The sequence below is a fragment of the Zootoca vivipara genome, chromosome 4, assembly GCF_965207765.1.
Source record: "Zootoca vivipara chromosome 4, rZooViv2.hap1.1, whole genome shotgun sequence".
In the NCBI taxonomy this organism is placed as follows: Eukaryota; Metazoa; Chordata; class Lepidosauria; order Squamata; family Lacertidae; genus Zootoca; species Zootoca vivipara.
In genome coordinates, this window is record NC_142587.1 from 101,941,360 (window position 1) to 101,959,042 (window position 17,683).

At 44.9% G+C, this 17,683-nt stretch overlaps 1 protein-coding gene across 1 annotated transcript in view; it reads right to left on the reverse strand.

Annotated features, from left to right (window-relative positions):
- Window positions 1-17,683, reverse strand: part of LOC118085569 (uncharacterized) — a 49,172-nt gene that overhangs the window by 11,343 nt on the left and 20,146 nt on the right. The window contains exons 6-9 of the mRNA XM_088669016.1: window positions 16,984-17,085; window positions 12,366-12,492; window positions 6,057-7,381; window positions 407-526 (exon numbers count right to left, since the gene is read on the reverse strand). Coding sequence (XP_088525142.1) covers window positions 407-526; window positions 6,057-7,381; window positions 12,366-12,492; window positions 16,984-17,085 — 1,674 coding nt within the window. The remainder of the gene's footprint in view (window positions 1-406; window positions 527-6,056; window positions 7,382-12,365; window positions 12,493-16,983; window positions 17,086-17,683) is intronic.

Here is a 17,683-nt window from a genome sequence, read left to right on the forward strand (position 1 = left end):
GCCAGACTATGGGCTGGGATCCCTCTCTTTATTCCTGGCTTTTCTCTCCCACCTTTCCTTCCTTCCTCCACGTGGGGTTTTTTTCTTGGGGGGGGGGTAGTCCACCTCCTCGTCCAGCTTTGGAAAACCATTTGCACATATTTCCTCTGTTGTGCAATGACTCTGTTGTCCAAGGGACTCCTTTGTTTGAAGAAAGGAGATTTCGTGGGGAGATTTCTGATCTCCAGGAAGGAGAGCGTTGCAGACCTCGCCCCCCCCCTCCCTCGCCCCTCTCCTCCCTGACTTGGGATCTATTCCCCCGCCCACATGAGCAGATCAGGCCCCCCAAGCCCCCTCCCCTGCTGCAGCCCTGGGACCCCCACCGTCTCCCCACTGCACCCCCTGGGGGAGAGAGAGAGAGACTCACCCGATCATCCCAGGAGGGAGGGGACAGAGATGCAGCCCTCGCAGGAGAGACACCAAAGCAGGGAAGGAGGACTGGGGAGGGAGGGAGGGAGGGAGGGGCCTTGGCTCTGGAGGACCTGACACCCCCCTTGCTTTCCTGTCCTCTCTAGGAAGGCTCGCTTCCCTTTAACTCTTGCAAAGCCCAGCGTGCTCAGCTGTCCCCTCCGCAGTTTTTATCTCTGGCGCGCATTGCACACTTCTAGAGATGCTTTTTGGGGGACGCCTCCTGCTTCCCTCCCCTCCCCTTCTGGAGTTTCCCCATAGGCTAACATTGGGCGAAGACCAGATACATTGTATCCGCTTGGAATCGACACTTTCGCTGTTCTCTCCGTAGGGGGTCCCCCGCTTGTTCTGCAAACGGAGCTGAGCTCCTTCGCAATTGCAATTTCATGGCGCTCCCTCAACACCGGCGTTGGGGGGCGCTGTTTTGCAATCGCTGATTGGCCAGCTGTCCAATGCCGATGATCCCTATTGGCTTCCCATTGAGAAATGGAGGTCCCCCGCGGGGTCTGGCTCTGTCACGGGGGTAGGACTTCCTCTCTGGTGGGGTTTGTAATCGGGAAAGATCAGGAATAGATGTTTTCCTGGGGCTCCGTGGTTCGATAAAGTGCCCCCCTTTGTGTCCATATCACCCCCCCCTCAAGGAATGAGCAGGAAGAACAGTCTCTTCCAAGGAGTCTTTAGAACTTCTCTAAAATGATCCTCATGGGACGCAGGTGGCGCTGTGGGTTAAACCATTGAGCCTAGGACTTGCCGATCAGAAGGTCGGCGGTTCGAATCCACGCAATGGTCCCAGCTCCTGCCGACCTGCTCCCTCGGCCAATAACGCGATATGAGCGCCGCAACCCCAAAGTCGGTCACGACGGGACCTAATGGTCAGGGGTCCCTTTACCTTTAAAATGATCCTCAATGGTTCCCTACCAAGGCAACACAGAGAGCATCCCCTTTCCATGTTGCATGGAGATCATTTATTGAATATTTTAAGAAGTATTGTAAACGACTTAAATCATTAGTAGGATGAACAGAAAAACGTGCAGTGAAATATTTTTAAATAGGATTGCATTGGACAAAACACAATTGGGTTTAACATAGATATGCAAAACAAAGGATATAATATAATCAACTGCAGAAAGGGGAGGAGGCAGGTCGATATCAGTATTGGGTATATCAAATTTATTGTATAAAAATATATTTTGATGATGTAAAATAAGACAATCGAAAAATATTTCTTTTAAATAAAACCCCACATAGTGTGTCCCGGAGGCACCCAAGATGAGGCCACGATCACCAGCTGGCCTTGATTGTCACCAGGCGATAGGCAGGCGCTGAACTGTGGTTATGTCACATGGAGCTACCACCCCCCCATAGAGCTACCCCCCCCCCAATTCTTTGTTGGATTTCACACGTTCTGAAGGTGCTGCTGTGCAATGCCAGGTCAATGATTCACAAGATAACTGCCATCCATGACTTGATCGTGGATGGAGGACTTGACCTGGCATGTGTAACAGAGACTTGGTTGGATGAAGCAGATGGGCCTGTCCTAGCTGCTGCTTGTCCACCAGGTTTCTCTTACGCTACCTTGTGGGTGGGCGGGGGGGGGGGTTGCAGTGATTTTTAGGAAGTCCTTAGTTTGCACCAGGCGTCCTATTGGGAAGACCCAGTTCTCTGAGTGCATGTTCTGGAAGTTGGGCAATAGGGGCAGTACAGGATTCCTTTTGGTGTACCGACCTCCCCGCTGCACCAAGGATTCCCTGCCCGAGCTGCTTCAGATTGTGGCAGATGTTCTCCTGGAGACACCTAGTTTGGTTGTCCCAGGGGATTTTAACATTCATGCCAACACGACCTTACAAGGGGCTGCTTGGGACTTCGTGGAAAGCATGGCCACCATGGGGCTGTCCCTGAATAAGTCTGGCCTAACTCATAGCCATGGACATGCCTTAGACCTGGTGTTCACCTCTAGTGACGTGGGTGATCTGACACGAAGTAAAAGCGAAACTAAAGAAGTGCCATGGTCAGATCACTTCCTGGTGCAACTGGACTTCTCCGCGACCCTTCCCCTCTGCAGGGAGGTGGGACCGATTTGGATGGCCTGCCTCCAACACTTAGTGGATCCAATGGTTTCCAGAGAGTGGTAGGGGATGTTTTATCCCATGTTAATGGCCTTTCAGCTGATTCCCTGGTGGCCCACTGGAATCCAGAGTTAGCCAGGGCCATTGACTGTCTAGCTCCGAAGTGCCCTCTCTGATTGCATGGAGCCCGGACAGCTCTGTGGTTTCCCATGGATCTGAGGGCAATGAAACAATCGCTGAGACGGCTAGAGTGCCGGTGGCGGATAACTCATTCTGAAGCTGACTGGACACGGGTTAAAGTTCAACATCAAGCCTGTTAGCATTTGTCGCCCGGTGGCGATGACAACAGCGAAGAGGACCTTCTTCACCGCCTCTATTGCATCTGCAGAAAACAGCAGCAGGAGACTCCTTCAGGTGGTTCGCAATCTAACGGAACCACCTTCAGCATCGGGGCCTTGTAAAGACCCCAAAATCTCCTGCAATGATTTTGCTAAGGTTTTTTTTTGCAAATAAAGTCGCTCAGATTCGAGATAAAGTCATCTGCCATGGATGCCTGTGCTGAGATTTTAATTTTAACACTTTAATTTTATTTTATTCTTTTAATTTTTCATTTTTATTTTGTGCACATTTTGTATATATTTGTTTTGTAGAGTACATAGAGGGGTAGTTAGGGTTAGGTGTAGGGTTAGGGCTGGAGGTGGGGGTGGGGGTGGGGTGGGTCAGAGTTAGGCTTGGGTGGGCATTTTAGATAGTTAGCTAGTTTAGAGAGGAGGGTGGGGATTTTTACTGAATAATATGTGCAGGCTGTAAGTAGAGTTCCTTCCCTTTCTCTTGGTCTCCTGGGGTGTGTGTGTGAGTCCTGGGGTCTCTGGAAATTGACCCGGCCAGTCTTTTCCAGAGAGCTCAGCTCCTCCACACTCTTTCCCTGCCTTCCCCTTTTCTCTCCCCTCTCATCATCCACTTTTATTAGGACATTCCTGGGCCACTTTCCTCCCAGGAGTTCAAAGTGGCCTTCATGGCTCTCCCTGCCACCAATTTTTCTCTTCACACCAGCCCTGCAAAGTAGGCTAGGCCATAGCTGCCAAGTTTTCCCTTTTCTCGCGAGGAAGCCTATTCAGCATAAGGGAAAATCCCTTAAAAAAAGGGATAACTTGGCAGCTATGGGCTAGGCTGGCCCAAGGTCCACCAGGGAGCTTCATGATTGAGTGGGGATTTGAACCCTGCTCTCCCAGCTCCTCCTAGTCTAGACCTCCAACCACTACACCTCTGCCTGGCTCCATTTTGCATCTCTCCAGCTCCCTAATGCCATCGGCCTTCTCCCCCTTCCTGGGGGTCTCTCTGGCTCTAAGGAAGACTCCGCCACCTTCCTCTCTCAGCCCCCCGCACAGACACAAACACACCCCACCCATTGGGGCTCCTGAGTCGCTCTCTCTCCTCTGCTCCTCTCTTTTAGGTTCATGTGGTTCAGGGCCTTGTTCAGCTGCTGGCGGAGGAACAGGGTGGCCCCGCTGCAAGTCCGGGAGGAGCCCATGGTGATAGGTGAGCAAGTGTGGACACCAAAGGGCTGGGGGGCTGTACAATGCCACCACCATCCTTGGGGGAAAGCTCAGACCCAACCCATAAACAGGGCATCACCCACAGCCTTAACTCCCTGATTTGGGAAGCGGAAGAGGGGAGAGTGCATAGCACCACCAGTATTACAGCATGAAGACATAAAGGCATATTGAGCCTGCGGTACTAAAGCCTACCATGTCCTACCTGGCTAATTCCCCCTATATGGGTTTATGAGTCGCTTGCCACCACACCCCGTGAGAGGAAATTGATCAGCTGACATAGCGGCAGTTGCAGGGGGAAAGCTCTCAGCAGTGGGGAAAAGATCAGTGGTCTCCAGAGCAGATAGTCGCCCATATGCAGGTTAAAATCTGGAACGTATGGGATAAGTCTGGACTGCTTGACTGGTTCCCCAATTTAGGATGGTTCTCTGCTAATCTTATTGCTCATTTGCTTATGTATCCCCTGCTTCTTGCAATGTTTGCAAAATATGATGCATAAGATGGTATCTCGAATGGTAAGGCCTCAACTTATAGCTGGTTCCCTGACCTTATAGCCCTGGTACGGGAATATCAACCAGTACCATCATGGGACGCGACAGAAGGCTCCGTCGGTCCGAAGACAAGAGGTGGGAATGGAGGAGAGAGATTTGCTTATTGTATTATAGGGATAAATTTGATCCTATAGTCTGCATTGTATAATTCTGACTGTGTGGCTTAGCCCCCATATTCCTGGGATGCTTTTCTCCTTAAAATGCTTTTAGTGCTTCTGTGTTAAAGTGTAATGAAAACATGCAATAGCTAGACAGGATGGCCTTGCCAGAAAGCACAAGGAGCATCAGGAGATGCTCAAGGTCTATACCAGATGACGCAGATATCAGGCACACTCAAGGCTGCTTGAGGCTGGCACCGGGGTAGCATTGTTGAGTCAGCGTGTGTTTATGAGAAGGACAGGATACGGATCTTCCTTATATGTATCTGTAACCTATGACCCCCTTGCACGCACTTACAGAGGAGAGAGAAGGAGCCCAAGAAGTGTATAAGAATCTTTGAAAATTTGTCTTTCTTTACTCTTGTCACCAGGAGTCTCTCTATAGAGATTAAACTCTTTCTCTGGATTCAACCCTCGGTGTCGTTATTGACTGTCTCTGTCCCTGCCTGGGCGCAACTTAAAGAACCATTAGTAAGCTAATAAGGCTACAGTTGAACAACTTCTGACCCTGCAGAACCCCTCTTGTCACTTTTCCCCAGGATGATGAGGAACCATGACGGAATCCTCTTTGGGTTCGGTCAGTCAAATCCGCCTACCAGTTACCTCATTCAGCCCACATTTTACCAGATTACTCAGATAAATATTATGGGGGACTTTGTCAAAAGCCTTACTGAAATCGAGATGCACTATTTCCACAGCAGTGCCCTGATCAACAAAGGTTGTAACTCCATCCAAAAAGAAAAAAGAAAAGAAAAAGATTTATCGGGCTTGACTTGTGTTTGAGAAAGTCATGCTTTCATCCTGTATGTTTATGTTGTGATATCTTCAGACTAAGGGCACATACATTTTAAAAATGATAATAAATAAGGATATTGACAAGCTGGAACATGTGCAAAGGATTGTGATTTATGTATTTATTTAATTTGTATACCACTCGAAACTAGTGGTGCCAACTTGAATAAAATATTGGTGGGGGCCAGGAAAGGCCCACCTTGCACAATCAATCATAGGGTGCATGTGCGCAATTTGAATGGCAATGCCCATCAACGGGGGGTGACCCCCTCAAATATTTTAGGGGGGGCAAAGACCCCTCAGCCTCTAAGAGCTGGCTCCTATTACATACACCCACAGGCCTCAGGATGGTTACAACATTAAAACACAATATAAAAACACAAAATAGACATTTCTAACCCCCCTCCCCACCACATTTTGAAAGGGCATTAGATGTCAAACAGCCAAAGGCCTGGTTACAGAGGTGTGTATTTGCCTGGCTATTTAATGAAAGGTTTTTCCGACCTTTGAATGAATTCTTTGATGAGAAGTGAGATGGAAGCTCACCCTGAAGCTCTTTCCACATTCCAAACACTGATACGGTTTCTCCCCTGTATGAATTCTTTCATGGGAAGTGAGATAGGAGCTGTGATTAAAGCTCTTTCCACAATCAACACAATGATAGGGTTTCTCCCCTGTATGAATTCTTTGATGGGAAGTGAGAGAGGAGCTCTTACTGAAGTTCTTTCCACATTCCACACACTGATAGGGTTTCTCTGTTGTATGAATTCTTTCATGGGAAGTGAGAGTGTCGCTCCGACTGAAGCTCTTTCCACATTCCATGCACTGATAGGGTTTCTCCCCTGTATGAATTCTTTGATGGGAAGTGAGAGAGGACTTTATTCTGAAGCTCTTTCCACATTCCAAACACTGATACGGTTTCTCCCCTGTATGAATTCTTTCATGGGAAGTGAGAGAGGAGCTGTGATTAAAGCTCTTTCCACAATCAACACAATGATAGGGTTTCTCCCCTGTATGAATTCTTTGATGGGAAGTGAGAGAGGAGCTCTTACTGAAGTTCTTTCCACATTCCACACACTGATAGGGTTTCTCTGTTGTATGAATTCTTTCATGGGAAGTGAGAGTGTCGCTCCGACTGAAGCTCTTTCCACATTCCATGCACTGATAGGGTTTCTCCCCTGTATGAATTCTTTGATGGGAAGTGAGAGAGGACTTTATTCTGAAGCTCTTTCCACATTCCACACACTGATAGAGTTTCTCCCCTGTATGAATTCTTTCATGGGTATTGAGATGGGCCTTTTGATTGAAGCTCTTTCCACATTCTATGCACTTATGTGATTTGTCTCCTGTATGAATTCTTTGATGGGAAGTGAAAGTGTCGCTCCGACTGAAGCTCTTTCGACATTTCATGCACTGATAGGGTTTCTCCCCTGTATGAATTCTTTGGTGGTAAGTGAGACTGTTGCTGTGACTGAAACTCTTTTCACATTCCAGGCACTGATAGGGTTTCTCCCCTGTATGAATTCTTTGATGGGAAGTGAGGTGGCTGCCCTTATTGAAGCTCTTTCCACATTCCATACACTGTTTCTCCCTTGTATGAATTCTTTGATGGGAACTGAGACTGGAGCTTTGACTGAAGCTCTTTCCACATTCCACACACTGATAGGGTTTCTCCCCTGTATGAATTTTTTGATGGGAAGTGAGATGGGAGCTCCTCCTGAAGCTCTTTCCGCACTCCAGATTCTTACATGGCTTCTCCTCTCTGGGGATTTCGTCGTGCTCACCCTTGTTCTTGATTTCCAGTTCATTACAACCTGCAATGGAGACAAAAATGGGCTAGAGCCTCAGGAACAAATGGAAAAGAATAGAAGGGAGTTGGGTGTGTGTTCATTATGTTATAAGAATTGTAAGATCGTATATATATATATATATATATATATATATATATATATATATATATGACAAATGTTCATAACTGTATATATAAACCACATGTCTGAAACTTCACAGAAAAAAGTCCTGAACAAATTGACCTTAAATATTTCTCTGAAAGGTCAAATTGGGAAACCTCCCCATTGTCTCCTTCCTCACAAATCCTGTCTTAGGGGCACACTTAAGATATGAATAGGGTGTGACCCTGTGACCTGGCTTAAATACTAATTATTTGAGCCAGCAGAGGCGCAGCAGAGACTGTATTTTTTGAGAATTTTAAGGAAAAACCATCTTCCACAAAAGCTGCTACTTGCCTTCTATCACTGTGCCATACAGAGCGTGCTCACGTACGGTTTATGTGTGTGGTATGGAAGCTGTACTTCCCGGGACAGAGCAGGGCTGTGCAGAATTATTAAAACAGCAGAGAGCATTATTGGCTGCTCACTCACCACCTTAGAACAAATCTACACCACCAGGTGCCACAGAAAAGCACTAGACATATCAAGAGATCCAACGCACCCTGGTCACCATTTCTTTCAGCTCCTGCCATTGGGACGGAGATATAGAACAATGCAGGCAAGAATGAGCCGTCTCAGGAACAGTTTCTTCTCTAGAGCGATTTTGGCCTTAAATGGAAAGCCTGGACTTTGAAGTCATCTTATTTTACTTGTTATTTTGTATTATATTTACTGTTTTTAATTGGGTTTTTGTAATTTTGGATTATGCGGAATGCTTTATCGGAGTGGATGTAGCAACCGAGTAATTTCGTTGTTCCCGCAAGGGGACAATGACAATAAATATATCTTATCTTATTTTATCTAATTATTTATCATTACAAAAGACTGGCCAGGCTCCCCAGGTAATCCAGTCAAATGACCATTAACAGGTAACTTGCCAGGCAGAATAAAAGCAATGCACTTGGATTTCTGTTGTAGACCGCCTTCTCTGTGATTTAGGTGTGATGTGTCTGGGGGGTGGTCTTGGACTTCACCCCTTCTGTGATGTATCTATGATGTTTCTGGAGGCAGTCTTGGGCTCCAGGGTGGGCAATTTACAATGTCTATATAAGAGCTTGCACACCTTGGTTCTGGGTCTCTCCCCCACCTTCCTGTGTGTGCGGGGGGGACGGGGCGGACACAACCTGTTGCAACAGCTTTTAATAAAGATCAGGCTTAACTAGCTGCCTTGCTTTTCACTAGAATTCTGATCTGGTCTCTGTCATTTTACTGGCCAGTAAGGGCTTTCAATTGTGCTCTGCCGAGGTCCGGACACCCTCCCGGAGAAGGACCCTTTTAAACTCATTTAACAATTACCTTTGTTGTTTGTGATTGTTGTTGTTGTTTAGTCGTGTCCGACTCTTCGTGACCCCATGGACCCCATGTGATTAACCAACATATTTATTGTTAGACTCTGATGGGTTGTTGAATGTGGTCAAAATTGTGGAAGCCTTTTGTAAAAAAAGTGTATTTCAGAGGTTTGATGACTCATAACACCACTTCTTTTGCAGTAATATTATAAATATATATATATATCAATGGAAAGATAATTTTTTTAAGACTGCAATTCCACAAAGTTTGTTCAATTACCCGTATTCTATCAAACTTTATAGCCAAATAACCAGAAAAAGGAAGCACAACTTGCTTAGGTTGATTTTTGTCAGTGTGTTATGTGATTGCTATTGTTTTTTTGTGTTCTTTCATTTAGTGAGGATGTAAAACATAATAAAATTATAGAAATGGTACAAAGAGTTGACTGGTCACCCAGAAAGCGATGTAAAATAGTCCTATTAAGTGAACAAGGCTACAGTTTATAAAGAAATTAGAAGAGAGATTGGGGAATACTTAACCAAAGGTGGCGTTTCTATATTTTTGTAGAGGTATAAGGAGACTCAGTCACTACAAAATCAGACTGGTCAAGGCAGGAAAAGGTGCACAAGGGCAAGTGACGATAGAAGAATGGAGAGACTGTCCCTACATGACAGAAGAAAATCATCTGGGTGTCTACAAGATGACATGGCGCAATGTAATGTGAAGTTGAGTGCAAGGACTGGTCTAAATGTTAGAATTCCAAAGAAAAAGGCATTGTTATCTCTCAAACAAAGGTTGAAAATATTAAACTGGGCTAAAACCCATGTTAACTGGACAGCGGAACAATGGGAAAGTGTTATTTGGAGCGATGAGACCCAAATCTCCTTGCTTAGTAGTGATGGCATGAAATACGCGAGGAGAAGAATCGAAGATGATTTATATCAGGCATCCCCAAACTTCGGCCCTCCAGATGTTTTGGACTACAATTCCCATCATCCCTGACCACTGGCCCTGTTAGCTTGGGATCATGGGAGTTGTAGGCCAAAACATCTGGAGGGCCGCAGTTTGGGGATGCCTGATTTATATCCTACTGTGGAACCTTGGGTTACATACAGTCTTCCTTACAAATGCTTCGGGTAACGAGCTCCGCTAACTTGGAAGTAGATGCTCCTGGTGGCAAACTTTGCCCCAGGATGCGAGTGAAAACGGTTTTGGGTTAAGAATGGACCTCTGGAATGAATTGAGTTCTTAACTCGAGGTACCACTGTATTGCTAAATAAACCTCAACTAGTAAAATTGCCAGCGTTCTGTGCCTTGTGTGAGAGAAGTGCTAAACCTGACAACATAACGGCGGTCCTGAAAGACCTACATTGGCTCCCAAGACATTTCCGAGCACAATTCAAAGTGTTGGTGTTGACCTTTAAAGCCCTAAACAGCCTTGGTCCAGTATACCTGAAGGAGCATCTCCACCCCCATCGTTCTGCCTGGACACTGAGGTCCAGTGTTGAGGGCCTTCTGGCGGTTCCCTCGTTGCGAGAAGCCAAGTTACAGGGAACCAGGCAGAGGGCCTTCTCAGTGGTGGCGCCCGCCCTGTGGAACGCTCTCCCATCAGATGTCAGAGAGATAAACAACTTTCTGACTTTTAGAAGACATGTGAGGGCAGCCCTGTTTAGGGAAGCTTTTAATGTTTTATGGGTTGTTGTATTTTAGTATCTTTTGTTGGAAGCAGCCCAGAGTGGCTGGGGAAACCCAGCCAGATGGGCTGTGTATAAATAAATAAATAAATCATCACCATCATTATCATCTTAACCAGAGGTACCACTGTACATGTATTACACCTACCATGAAACACTATAAAAAAATTCCTTCAGTAGCACCTTAAAGACCAACTAAGTTTATATTTTGGTATGAGCTTTCGTGTGCATGCACACTTCTTCAGATACACTAGAAACAGAAGTGTCAGACCCTATATATATACAGAGGGTGGTGGGGGTGGGTGGGAATGGGAGATGGGCTGATGGGAGTGGTAAACCTGTAGATGGGTGTTAATGGCTGCTGATGGCTGCAATTAGTCCTGGGCTGAGGTGCTAAAGAAAGCTTGATCATGCATAATGAGATAAGAATCCGATATCTCTATTCATCCCAGGTGCTTCCATAGTGTTTCCATGAAACACTAGTTAGTGTGGTGATCTGGGGTTGTATGACAGCAAAAGGTGTGGGCAGAATTTGTGTCATTAATAGGAATGTAAATGCCCCAAAATACATAAATGAAATACTTGAGGCCAAACTGAAACATTCCACAGGTGATCTTTTCCCAGATACTGAAGCATTTAGATATATTTATATTAATATTTATTCATTCATTCATTCTCCATTTCAACAGGATTCAGCTCCAGGTCATGTTGCTGCTGTGTGCAAAAGGTGCTTTCAAGATAATCCTATTCCACTGCTGGAATGGCCTGCAAAAAGTCCAGACCTTAACCCAATTTCTGCATATCTCCTTTTTCCTCTTTCTTTCACGTTCCTTCTTTATGACTGATGTTCTAATAAACACTCCTTTGTTATTGCATTACATTCTTTATTAAATAATATTTCCATTGATATATAATTTTATGGTATTGTTCCCCCCAAAAGTGGTGTTATGAGCCATCAAACCACAGAAATACACTTTTCCCAAAAGGCTTCCACAATTTTGGCCACTATTGTAAGTTGTTCATTTTATTTATTTTATTTTTTAAGATAATTTTTATTCATTTTCCAAATACAAAATCACCAAAAAACAAAAACAAAAACTCCAAAAAATACACACATAAAAAAGAAAAATATCTCAATTCTTGTATTATTTACTTAACATTGTTGACTTCCTCGTTTTAAAGTTAATATACTTTTTATATGGGATCAGATTGTTATTAATGTTTCATGTTTATATATGTGTTGGAAGCTGCCCAGAATGGCTGGGGCAACCGAGTCAGACGGGCAGGGTATAAATAAAAATTATTACTATTAATATTACTGTTCTTATTCTTATTATTGTTATTATCACTGCTACTACTATCTGAGATTCAATAAGCCTGGTTCTTCCATAGCTGTCAAGTTCTCCCTTTTTTAAAGGGAAATTCTATTATGCTGAATAGGATTCCTCGCGAGTAAAGGGAAAACTTGACAGCTATGTTCTTCTCTGGGATGGATTTTGTTTGGCCCAGTCGCGGCCTCCCCTCCATCTCCAATGTCAGGCGTCTCTTTGGTCAACCCAAGACTGACAGGAGCAAAAACTAAAACAAAAAACCTGACAGAAGCTACTTATATTTCTTAACAACTCTGAGGCTGACATTTAAGATGAAGTGGGCAGTTCAGACCAGGCTTATCATGGCATATAAAGGCAGAACTGGAGGAAGATGGTTCACAGAAAAAAAAGTGATGTGCTGCTTATTGTGGGGGGTGTTAGGTTCCCAGGTGTTGTAGGGGGCGCTGTTGAGCTCTGTGAAAATATATGAGGTTTGGCATAGAGGTATTTTGTTGAATTTCCAGGCAGATATGACCACCCCACAGGGAGCCTTACCAAGAGAGGCCACGATCCCACGATTCTCCTCCATGACATCCTTATGCAGAGCTCTCTGGTCAGGATCCAGTAACGCCCACTCCTCCTCCATGAAACAAACAGCGACATCTTCAAAGCACACTGGACCCTGAAAGAAAAAGTGAAATGTCCTCCTCTGAAACAGCAGAAATATGATCTGCTACACAATGCTCTGTTCTTTCCTTCCTGTAAATTGCTGTCTTGTTTCAATAGGATTGCTTTGCTGCACATTTTATTTATGGATGCTTGTTTTATTCTGCGTTTTAATTACGTGTGTTCATCTTTGTGCAAATAGGTGGTACTTCACCTTGTGTTTTTCAAGTCATTCTGCCTACGCAAGCATTCCAGTTTCCCCGATGGAAGGATCCACTTTCTCCTCTCCTCATGAGCTGTTCTGGGGAGTTCCCCCCCCCAATGCCCTAGAGTCAAATTCAAGGGGTTCATGGGGGCATGGAGAGGGGGAGGAGTGTGGGCCACTGCTTAGAAGCCTATTTTAGCATCCAGTGATGAATATAGAAATAAAAGAAGCCTAGTTTGGATGGCCACCTGCCTTGGATGATCTAGCTGAGATTCCTGCAATGCAGGGGGTTGGACTTGATGACCCTTGGAGTCCCTTTCATCTCTAGGATTACATGAAACCTGCAACTACAGATGAATGCTACTTGGGACATTGAGAAGGCTGGTGTCAGAGTTTTATGGTCAGGAAATCCCACAGTTCACAGCTGGAGTTTACTCTTTCTTAGCAAGAAGACAATATTCACAGACTTGGCTGAGTTTCAGGCTTAATGAGAACAGCATCTCATTCCCTGAGGGTCTGTCAGTTTGCACTGTCAATCAATTAATGGACTAGTTGTCTAGGTGGAAGTTTCTTTAGTGTGGAGGGATATGAAAAGTAAGATTATATTACAACTTTATTGCAGTCCAAGGACCCACAAAACAATTTCAAAACAGTTTCAAAACAGGATACAGTTAAAACGACCAAACAAACAGATGGAAGAAACCAAGGCAATCATTTGGTTTTATCTAAGGTATAATGATCTTTGTTTCTTATAAACTCCGATTATATATTGCAAAGTTTGTTGAAGTGCCCAGGTAAAGAGGTGCTCTGTTGAGTATTCCGTTAGGCGGTGGCTATAAAGTGAGGCTTTCCAACCTTGGTTTATGTATTTGGGTGAAGTTTATATACTATTAGTAAGATAAGAGAAGGTTTATAAGATAGCTGTATTGATGAGTGAGTTGTGTTTTTTCCTTAACTGTGTCAGGTTTCATAAGTAGTGTTTTGTTTTATAATGTGAGGAACTACATTTAGTTTGAGAAAGTTGAGTTGTTTTTTTCTAGGAGTCAGGATGGGGTTCTGCTAGTCACAGATTTGCTGGGCTTAAAGGGTTTTGATAACCACTAATGCTGGCCTGCATATTTAGTATATGACAAGGTGAAGGTGCACAGGGGGTTTCTAAACCATATAATAAGGAAATCTCTTTATGAAAATTGGGATAAATATAAAGAACTATTAGAACCCCAACCCCCTGGTGGACCTCACCGACTGAAGCCATGGCTGTGAAAGAGAAAAATACGAGAGGGGGTTGGGCATCGTACAGAATGCTATTAGAAGGAAACAAATTACTTCCGGTCTGCCGCGCCGGCTAGAGAAGACGCAGGGACTGCGAGCTCCACAAGAACCTCGGGTAGAGCGTCCCGAGGGCTCAGAGACCAGCGGGCTCCAGGTTTTTTTTGCGATTCCTCTGCTGCCCGGAGACACAGTAGAGTCTCCGAGAGCCAGCGGAGTTGGAGTCGCGGGAGCCATTTTGGTCGACATCGTTACCTCCGGAGAAGCGAAGCCCCGAGTCTTCCACCGGGCAGCGGCAGATTCTCCCAAGAAAACAAAAGACTTTTATAAAGTAAGTGAAATCTTCATTGGGACCTTTTGGACTTTAAAATTAACAATCAGGAAAATCAGGAGAGATTCAAAAACGGGAGTCGATCTCTTCCTAATGGGCAATTAAGAGGCGCATTAAATATTCCAAAGCCGAAAAAGAGACTTTGTTTCTGGCACCCGAAAGAAACAGAAATTTTGCACTCCTTCACAAACCCCCGTGCCGATACCTCCTGAGGAACAGTGTGTGCACAAAGGGGAAAATTTATTTGACAGCTGTCAAAGCTGTCAAAATTGTTAAAAGATAAGGAAAATTCATAAAAACTTGTTGAAAGTTCAATCGGCTGCAAGATTATATTAAAAGAGAGGTATTTGGAATTTAAGAGATGTTTAAGTGTTGGAAAATTAAAGACAATGGAAAGAACAGACAAGATGGAGGAAAGCGTGAGTGAATGGAAATTTCCAGTGTACTCTGCCTCCTAATCTCCTGCCAGTCTGTGGTTAGAAGGAATGAAAACAATGTATTCACCAAGCTTCCAAGAGACAGTTTTGAACTATTTAGAGATTCTGAAGGACATTCACAGGACACTGCAACACTCCAGTCTAACATGTTCAGAGACTTTGGTTCAAGATCAGGACTTAGAGGACAATGTGGAAAGCCTATCTGAGAGCAAAGAACAAGAAGTGGATTTTACAAAAACTGAGGTGGACTATAAAAAATGTGACTTGGAGGAAGAACAACAAGGACTTGAAAAGGAAAATGACAGCTGTCAAGAACAACAAAATGGATTACAGATTCAAGAAAAGAAGGCTCCTGGAGAGACTAAAAATTGGGCATGGCAAATTGAGGAAAAGGAAAGGCAGAGGGAGGGGGGCAGAGGCCTGGATTTGGAAGTGGGAAAGAATGGGTGTGGGGTGAAAAATTTTAGTTTAAAAAGTATTTTGGTGATTGATTAACGGTTTCTGAAATCTTGGCTTGTTAAAGGACTGCTGATCTAAGGAGGGGAAAAGACACCGGGAGGAGAAAGGAGAGTGAATGGATATAAAAATTTATTTTTCTGGAGGGGAGTAGAAGAATGGCTTGGGAAACAATTTTTGGATTTGTAGCAACATGTTTGTGTTCAGATAAGTGTCTGGATGGAGGGCCGCCTTCCCCCCTCTCTTTGCTCAGAAGCACCTGGTGGCAGAGGGTGCTCTGGGGGGGAGAGGAGGGGGGGAAGGAAGCCCAGACACAAAAACGGAACCTTTGAAGTGCTGCGCATAGCAGGCTCCTCTTGTGGCATAGGGGGACTTGTGGGGAGGCAGCATGAAGAAGGAGGAGGAATAAGTTAATATTATAAGGATAAGATTTGGAATTGGAGTAGAAAATCCGCCACAATTAATTAGAGAAGTTAGGAAAACCAGGAAGAAGAGATTTGAGGAAGTCACAATTACAATGTGAAAATTAAGAATTGGGAATTTTTAAATTTTTATCTGTTTTTTTTCTTTGTAGTTGTAGTTTTTCTTTTTTATAGGTATTGTGTTTTTGTTTTCTTTAAGGTTTGTGTTAAAGGAGCAGCTGAGGGGAAACCAATCCCCAGAACCCCTCCTTCCCTGTCCTTTCAGTGGCAGGGGGGGGATGAGGGGGGGGAGGTCAAACCCAGCCTTACAATGGACCCCTCTGATTCTCAACGCCCACGGGTACTACTGGTGGCAGAAGTGGACTCGCGGGGGGAGGGAAATTGGAGGGACAGAACATGTATTGTATGTTTTTTCTGCTTTGTTTCTATAAAAAACTAATAAAAATTATTATTAAAAAAAGAAGGAAACAAATTAAATCCGAAGAAATTTGAAGAAATCAGGACATATTTGAAGAATTGGTTACAATATTTTCAAATAAACGAAAGATCAAGCAAATATATATATATATATATATATATATATATATATATATATAAGAGAATATATATATATATATATAAAAGAGAACAGCAGCTAATTCCCTGCAACTGGATTTCTTATGGACAAGGCCAACCCTGAACGTTTTGGATTTGTGACAATTATGATCATTTGTCTTCAGTAGCAGTAAATCTCTGCTGGATGAAATACAATGGCCTCTGGCTTACTTTTGGGGATCCTGTAACGTGTTTAGGTTTTTCCTCTGCTAACTATACATTGGAATTCTGCTCTGGATCAATATTGAGTCGAATTCCATGTCAGGGTCTTCCTTAGCTGCTTAGAGTGAAGGCCCTTGGCTCCCCACAGCGTTTCAAGTCCCCTCTGCTCTGGAGTTTCTGGCAAGCGATCGAACAGTGCAGCCTGCCTTTGCCCCTCCATTGTCAGACGTCTCCCAGCTCTGAGAGACAAGAAGGGAGGGTGGCTTCTGGCAGAAGGAGAGGGAGCCACCGGTGGCTCCTCCTTCTCCTGACTCACCTCTGCCTCTTGACCTCCCTCCTCCCACTCACCTCCTTCCTCTTCTACCTCTGATTCTGGACTACATTCTGTCACAGAGTCTCCCAGCTCACTAAGCCCTGTTACCCCTTCAGCTTCTGACACCTCCTCTCCCCAGGCTTCTCTCTCTTCCCCCTCTGACCGCCCATCCTTCTTCCACCTCCACTCCTTGGGCTCTGAGCCATCTTCCCTTCCTGGTTCCCCGGCTGCTTCCTCCCACCATTCCTCTGTGCCCAACCAGTCCATGACATTGCTCCATCCCTCGGCCTCTGTCCCCACAAGGCAGCTTCCCCTGACCTGATCTGGTTCCACAGCTGCTGCTTCCTTTCTGCCCCCATGAAAAGACGGATCAGGAGGTCTTGCCGGAATCATTCTGTCACCTGCAAGAGAGAAAAGGTAATCAGGATGCCAGGAGTGCCTGCTTCTAGGGTGCATGCACACGAAAGCTCATACCAAAATAAAAACTTAGTTGGTCTTTAAGGTGCTACTGAAGGAATTTTTTTATTTTACTTCGACCCAGACCAATACGGCTACCTACCTGTAAGGTGAAACAGGGCGTCTCTAACTACAGATGAGTCCTTGAGAAAGTCACCTGTTGAGTGCAGTTGGATGTTTGTGCCCATTTCATATGTTGGTTGTGCTGAAATACATCTTCCCCCCCCTGGGCCCTTGGTCTCAAAAGTCCCTGCCCCCCCCCCCAAAGAAAGATGAAAAGAACCCACAGATTAGTTGGAAAACCAACAGAATGAGACCAAATGGATTGGACAAAATGACAGGAGGAATCCGAGAACAGCGGGACCAGAAGTTCATCAAAGAGACTTCCGGTCTACCACCTGCACTGATCAGCAAGGAATCCTCGAGCTCCGAGGTTCCTGGCTCTGTGAGGGAGGGAGGGAGCCGCGAGACCAATGCGGCACCCCAGAAGAACCCCAGATTGAGCTTTCTGGGGGCGTGAGAGCTCAGCTGCACTCCAAAGTGACTCCTCTGTCCCCCAGTA